Genomic DNA, 7993 nt, shown 5'->3' with positions numbered 1-7993 from the left:
TTACCTTTTTATTTAAAATTTTATATTTTCTCAAATATCTATAGATATTCATAAATATATAAAAATTTCAAACATACCTGTATTAAATGGGGTGATTAAAAGTTACTATTCATCACGCTTTATTGACATTTCTAAGTTGGTATTCTTTAATGAAAAAAAAGAGATTTCAATAATATACATTTTATATTTAATATAGGTTTTAATAATATATATTTGATATTATAAGATAAAGCCTTAATTCTAATTAAAGAATACCGATTGTAAATAATTAACTGCTTGTAAGTTTTGTCATTCTACTTCTCCAATTTTTTTTTCTTCTTTTTAATACGTAATTTGATCTTTGTGTAATGACGGTGATCTTTTTATCTTGTATGATTTCTTTTAAGATTTATTTAGATTTGAAAATGTAGATACAATACATAAGTTATAGTATAGAAATTTAATTTAATGTTCAATTTATCATTAATGAAATAGTTTTAAATTTTATGTTTTAGGTTTACAAAGAATTAATGTGTAGAATTGAAATTTTAATACAATTCCTATTCTATTCTTTGATTGTAAAATGTAAAATATAAAAACGAGATTAGTTATAAATCTCATTTAAAATTGATTTATTATATCAACCTTAAATACAAATAATTATCTTATACAAAAATATTTTTTTAATTTTTTTTATGAGTAAACTTTTAGGAATTATTTTAACTTCTATTCAATATTTATCTTAATTATTTATATATTAAATTTTAATATTTTAAATAAATTATCAATAAATAAAAATATTTTTTTTTTGTTCGTCTCTGGAGTATCCAGGGTCGATAGCAGTGATTAATTTCCTCTTGAAAGCACCTCAAAGGGTGAGATAGCTTATCCAAAAAATTTAACACGGCTGCATACACAAGGTAAGATTCAAACTTCCTGACCTTGCTTAAGCGTGGATCAACCATAGTTTTAAAAACCGGACCGGTCATCGAACCGGTTAAGGTACTGGGTCAGTGGGTCAAAGGTTGAACCAGTGGGTCACTAGTTGAACCGCATGACTCGGTTTTTATTTATTTTTATTAAAAAATTATTCATATTAAATATATTTTATACTTATAAATTTTAATAAATTTATATCTTATTTAAAATTTCAATTTTTCTATCTCATTTAAAATTATTTTTATTTTTATTTTGGAAAAAAATATATAAAAAATTACATGTTAAACTGTATATTAATACAAATTAAAAATATAAATAATATGTACATATATAATATGCTTGCAATTGATATCACAAAATAATATATGTAATATCCACATATATATTATATTATTAAATATATAATATAAAATTAATAATATACTATAAAAGTTATTTAAGTTGTATATTATATAAACAAATACATTAGAATAAGTAGTCGTTGTTATATTTAATAAGAATCTTTGTTCTTCCATTAAGAGATTCAATTTTCATTATTATTTTTGTGGTTTATGGTCCCTTAAAAAAATTATAAAAAAAAAAAAGTGGTTGAACCGGTTTGACCCACCGATTCACCGGTTGAACCGGAAAATTGACCGGTTCAATCCGGTTTGAAACGGGTCGACTGCATAACCGATCCAACTTAAGGTTCGGACCGACTGGACCACCGATTCCCGGTCCAACCGGTCCGACCGGCCGGTTCGGTCCGATTTTTTAAACAGTGGGATCAACCCCTACCGCTAAATTACACGTTTGGGGTTAAATAAAAATAATTTGTTATTGTAATATAAATTATTTATTATAAGTCTAAAAGAATAATTTATATATTTATATAAATTTTAAATATAATTTATATATTTAAATATAATATTTATTTATATATTTTTCTATATATGTATTTATTTTTATATATAATTTATTATAAATTTTGGTTATATATAATAAACATTTATGTATTACACCTGTTAAAATATTAATTAATAATTGAATATAATATAATATAATAATTGATTTAAAACTAAAATTTAATCATTCCTTTTCTATATTCAATATAAAAGATAGACTTCTTACTCTTTTGCTCAATTTATTTCCCTGACATTATTTGTTTACCCGGTTCTCCTCTTCCAAGATGGATGCCTTTTGTCCTATCGTCAATAATGCTTGAGATATTTTCACCATCTGTCTCAACACTGCTACCGGAAAAGTATGCTTATAATTCAGGGTTGTTACAGAAGCCTTATCGTGTGTTTGGATGAGGAATTTATATAGGGTAATTCATTTATTTGAAGAATTTCAAATTCTTTGAGGTGAAATGCTTTGTTTGGATGAGGAATTTACAAAGAATTTGAAATCCAAGCATTTGTGAAATTCCTTAAAATAGTAGAATTTTAAATTCTCCCAAAAATGAGAGAATTTGAAATTCCTCATATTTGTTTTTCTTATTTCACCTATATATTTTATCTTATCTCTTCATTCTTTTAATTATTGGATATTCAAAAATATTTTTAAAATTATTAAATATTATCTTATATTAATTTTTAAAATTATTAAATATTATCTAATATTAATTTTTAAAATTATTAAATATTTAAAAAAGGATTAATATTTATTTTTATAAAATTTAATTTAAAAATCTCAACATATAAATATATTTTTAAAATCAATTTTACTATGATAGAATCAAATTATCATATTCAACCTAACAATTTAAAATTTAAGAAATTTGAATTGACTCATCCAAACAAAATATTTAAAGAATGATAGAAATTGAAATCAAAGTAATTCAAATACCAAGAATTTAAAATTTCTTGAATTTTTAAAATTCCTCATCCAAACACACTATTAATTTAACTATGGAATAAGTGAGGTGAGTTACTATTTGCTCAGCAAATTTTCACTTTATTTAGCATATAAATTAGATTTAAACTTCTATAAAAATTTATTTAACTTTATAATTTTGAGATATAAAAATTACAATAACTTAATATATTTAAATTATTAAATTTATAAAAATAAATTAAATTATAACACGTATATAATATATATTTTAATTTAAATATACACATATCACAATTTAATTTATTATTATAAATTCAACAATTTAAATATATTAAATTACCATAATTTTCCTTTAGTAAAGTTAAAAGATCCATTTATATATATATATATATATATATATATATATTTAAATTACGACATTATTAGAATTTGAATCGAGAATTTAGACATACTATTCCAGCCTTTTATTAGTTTTATTAGTAAGTCAGCCCTAATGATTAAAGTTTATTTAATTGACATATTTAAGTGAAAAAACTTAATTAAATACTTATATATAAATGTGGTTATGAGTTATAGCTTACTTAAATTATTTATTCATAAAATTAATTATTAAATTTTACAAGAAATTTTTTTTGAGTAAATTCCACTAAGACTTCTTAAACTTTTTGTTAAATTACATTGATCTGCTGTTTGTTTGTTTGTTTTTGTTGTTTTGTTTTGTTTTTTATTTTAATGTTTACAGTAACTTCTTTTACATGAACTACAATATAATTCTTTTCAAATGATTAAGAGATGTTAATGTCACATCTAAGAATGTTAGTTAAATAATTTTTGTTAAAATCTCTTTAAAATGTGAGTGGTTGTATACAAGATGAAAATTTTAGTTATGTTTTAATACAATTTATATGACAGCACCTTTTCTCTTTTATTCTTTCCATTACATCTTATATTTTTTCCTTTCTCTTTGTGTACAGTTCATTGTTATACATTTTTTTTTTGCATTAATGAAATCCTCTAGTGGAAATCTAATTCTTTTCGAAATGTAGAGAATAGGTTTTTCCCTCTCCCAACACAGTTATTGTCAAACCAAGTTACTGTACATAATTCTTATTTTAGAATGGGAGAAGCTTAATTAAACAATAGAAACAAAAAAAGAATTCTTTGTCACGGACTTCGATGATGTAGCATGGTTGCTAAAGCTTGAGTCAGATGAACAGGAGGGGTGTGGTGATATTGGAGAAGTTATCCACAAAAACAGAAGCTTTGGTCAAGGGTGAAAAGAGATTGAAAATGAGTTGATTCTTTTGTCTTTTTTAACATAGTCCAAGGGATCATTTTAGGCTGTAATTTCAGTTGGGAAAGCTTTGGGTCTCCAAAATGTACTTGGCTCTTTTACCGTAAGTAGTAAAAAGTTGGAAGTTTCTTGAAATTTCCGATAACTAGTAGTACAAAATTAAGATATAACAACATAAAATTCAGAAACATCATTTCCTAAGCAAACATTTCAAAAACCTTAATTAATGAGTGTTGGTTTATTGAGAATTGGGCACTGATTTTAATGTTTAAAATATGACAACATTAAACTTACACCCCATCGACCACATTAAATGATACTTTGAAAGAATTGTCGTCCATATGATTTTGTACATTTAATTAAGATCTTTCCAGTGGAATCTGAAGGCGCATCCAAAAGAGAGAACCCTGGATGCACGTTTTGGTAGTTGACATGTCTTTACATTGCTGTGGGCATTCCAAATGATTCTTTGCATGGAAACACCACTTTTGCCTAGGCAAAAGGTCAAACCAATCACTTTCTTCACTATGGCCAAGTTAACTAGGATATGGGCACTCTTGTAATTCTGGTCGGGTCTAGAATTCCACCATGAGTTAGCCACTATGGGTAGTATTCTGTACCTCTTGATCATGCTCCTCTGTCTGTCTCACTGCACATTGTGCCAGTCTATCTCTTATGGTCATTAATTCACCACAACACCGTTATCTCTCTCCTTCACCTTCCTTCTTTATATCTTTACACAAACTCATATTTATCCCTTAAATATTATTCCACCTCCAACACTCATTTCACCACAAAAAAGGGGAGAATGGGAGACACCAAACTAACCCAAGTACTCTTCCTACTCTTCACCTTAATTCTTGCAGCTAAAGTTACGCAAGGTCATAGTCATGTCAAACTCTCCTACTTTTAAATTTTCATTTCTTATCAGTTTCATTGAATTCTCACCACATGCTTTCTTTCTTCTATTCTCTCTCCTCTTTTGATTTTGGTTCTTCTTCTTCTTCATATTATTATTATACTATATCCTACTTTCAATTCTGTCATTGTGGAGTTCTTCAATTAATGGTTTTCTTCATGTAGAGTATTAGTATTCCCAGGATTTTAAAGAAAAACCACTTTTCAGTTTTGTCAGTTTGCCAGGTGCTACCCTTTTGTGTATTTGCGTTCAAAATTGCAGAGGAATAATCCAGGCTCAGTTTCTTTATTGTTGATGGATTTTATTGCCATTAATTGATTTCTAGAGAATGTATTTTATGTGTGTCCCAATTCCTAAATTTATCACTCTATTGTTGCAGGAATTAAAACAGGGGAATTGGTATCCCACATAGAACCAAGTTTGGAGGTGAGCCAATCACATTTGAATTTGGTGGTAGAATTTCCATTTGCCCTTGAATTTATGCATTGAATTTGTGGAATCTCAGGATGGCAATGAGGCATGGAAAATGAGGAATTCTAGGAGATTGATGATTGGATCCACAGCACCAACTTGTACGTACAATGAGTGTAGAGGTTGCAAGTATAGATGCAGGGCTGAGCAAGTGCCTGTAGAGGGAAATGACCCAATTAATAGCCCATACCACTACAGATGTGTTTGTCATAGATGATATATCATAGTCAATAATGAATTATAGCATAATGTAATTTTGAGTTCTAGTAGACATTAGTCTGAAGTCACTGCCAAGAGAACTTCTATTCCTTATTACTTCCACCATTCCCCTTCCAATGCTAGCAGTTGTGAGTGCCTGTGCTGAAAGGTGCAAAAATTTTGCATTTGCTTTGTTGTCATTCAATTACTAATAAGAAGCCTATTTGCTGTGTTTCATTTTGGTATTTTTACTATTCCGAAAGGTATGGCTTATTCACTGATTCTCTATATCAACCAGCCATTTTTGTTCCGGATACTCTATCCTGGTGCCACCAAAGTCATTGTCAAAATTATTGAATTGTTGACTTGTCGCACCTGGCTTATTGTGTATGTAATGCTAGCTAATTCCATGCATGCACATACTTTATCACAAGGAAATGACTATGTAACAAGCACAAGCTTAACCTTGTACCCAAACTTATAGGTAAAAATTTGGAGTGAAAACAAGTGATAAGACTAAGCATAACTTTCATTATAATGATAAAGTCTTAGCTTGACTTGCTTATCAATTTTAGGACTTTTTGAAAGCATTATTTGCATCAAAAATTTGTCTGGACTTAAAAGCTTATTTAAAAGTTTATTTTGTAATAAGACTTATGAAAAAGTTATTTAAAAGTTTATTTTGTAATAAGACTTATGAAAAAGTTAACAGGTTTGTTGGAATAAGTAGGTCTATCAGTAATTATACAAATTTTGTATTATTATGTTTAATATGTATGTATATGTATTATCTATAATTATGTATGTATAATATAACATAATACAATATTTATTATATGTATGCTAAATAGGTCAACTTACTAAACTTAATGGGCTTTTTTAATGCCTAAAGCCTGATTTTTTTCCTTCAAATCTTTTTAACAATTCAAAGATTAACTTTTCTAATAAGAGCTAAGACAGACCTTATACATGCTACGCTGAAAGGCTCTACTAATATGCCACTAGAGTTAAGATTGAAATGGTGTAAAGATTGTTTTGATTATTATCAGACACTGTCACTAGTATACAACACTGCAACCTGCAGCTTCAAATAAACAAAAAATATGAACAGATATATTAATATAACAAGCTTTTTCCTGGGTTATTGAGTATGTAATGCTATTTAATTTCGTGTCTGCATATACCTTACCCCCAGCACTTGTATTTTGGAAGGAAAAGAGAGAACTCTTACACGTTTAAACTAGTTAAAATGCTCAAGGAGTAAGAAATGACTACGTAACTTGCACAAGTGTAGTTTGGCTTTTGTTAAGTTAAGAACCATTGTACCCAAAATTTGATGACCACAAGTGACAAAGAGAAAAGCTTAAGCTGTATGTGTAGCCAATTTCGGATTCTCAAGATAGAAAAAGGAGTGAGCTATATCGCTGCAAGTTGGCACATGAAAGTGGTCCCAAATATTAAGCATAAGCGACCAAAGAGCTCACATGGGTAATTTGTTTGAATTCCATACAATGGCACAAAGTGGCAAAACTAAATTTGAAAAGAGCAGAACATGCATATATGCAGGGAGGTCCCATCTACTGTGTAAAGTAAACTAGCCTCTGCAAACGTAAATATGGTTTCATGTGCTTGGCTTCATCTTTGCAGTTAGTTACACAGAATCACAAGTACTTTGACAATCTTCAAAATCAGTGTGTTCAATCTAATCATTTCACTGCACATTCCTGATATAGATTCACAGGCATTCTTTTCATTACACATTTGCTTATACAAATTATGCAAATAAATTGCTCTGGCTATAATATATATAACCCCATAATTGATTTTTTTAGCCAAATTTTAAACTCACCATATATGATATAGCATTTTCCTGCTCATAAGGATGATTTCCAAGTCGAAGCATTTGAATAAACCTTATGTCTGTGATGCATATTAGGTTTTATGTCTGTGATGCATATTAGTTTTTATTTAAATGCTTAGGTAGCATTTTTACTTCATTAAAAAGATAGAACCAAAGATAACAAAACATTATGCATAACATTCAGAACATGGACATCAAGTGCTAATCAATTACTAAATTCTCGTGCTTAATTTATTAGAAAACACAATGTGAATGCTAACTCAGAAGGAAAAGGAAAGTGAATTGACTTATTTAGTGTGTGTGTATCAATGGTCCACTATCAATCATAGCCACGTAACTGAAACTCATCAGCAAGTGTCACTTGGTGCAAAGTATGTAAGACAATAAAAATTGGTTCAACCAATCAACCAGTCGGAAAATTTTCCATCTATATGTTTGGTGAAATGTTACAGCAGCTACAGTTATAGAACCTCCTCAAATATCTAGCTGTCTTGTCACCTGAAAGTAGAAAGAT

The 7993-nt window shown here is 28.2% G+C and overlaps 1 protein-coding gene across 1 annotated transcript; it reads left to right on the top strand.

Annotated features, from left to right (window-relative positions):
- The first annotated feature begins 4553 nt into the window (after positions 1 to 4553).
- STOMAGEN (stomagen) lies at positions 4554 to 5855 on the top strand. Its single transcript, XM_020351573.3, has 3 exons — positions 4554 to 4911; positions 5329 to 5375; positions 5455 to 5855. Exons 1-3 carry the CDS (start codon positions 4839 to 4841, stop codon positions 5635 to 5637), a joined length of 303 nt encoding a protein of 100 aa, XP_020207162.1. The 5' UTR covers positions 4554 to 4838; the 3' UTR covers positions 5638 to 5855.
- The last annotated feature ends 2138 nt before the right edge of the window (positions 5856 to 7993 follow it).

This window comes from Cajanus cajan, chromosome 4, assembly GCF_000230855.2.
Source record: "Cajanus cajan strain Asha chromosome 4, NIPB_CcT2T_4, whole genome shotgun sequence".
NCBI classification, from domain to species: Eukaryota; Viridiplantae; Streptophyta; class Magnoliopsida; order Fabales; family Fabaceae; genus Cajanus; species Cajanus cajan.
Note: the sequence above shows the minus strand (reverse complement) of the source record. Positions and strands in the feature narration are given on the sequence as shown.

Excerpts from the sequence above, each read along its gene's own strand:
- STOMAGEN (XM_020351573.3), top strand. The coding sequence starts at position 4,839 with ATGGGAGACACCAAACTAACCCAAGTACTCTTCCTACTCTTCACCTTA. Across the intron at positions 4,912-5,328 it reads TGCAGCTAAAGTTACGCAAG|GAATTAAAACAGGGGAATTG; the intron begins GTCATAGTCATG and ends CTATTGTTGCAG. Across the intron at positions 5,376-5,454 it reads ACATAGAACCAAGTTTGGAG|GATGGCAATGAGGCATGGAA; the intron begins GTGAGCCAATCA and ends GTGGAATCTCAG.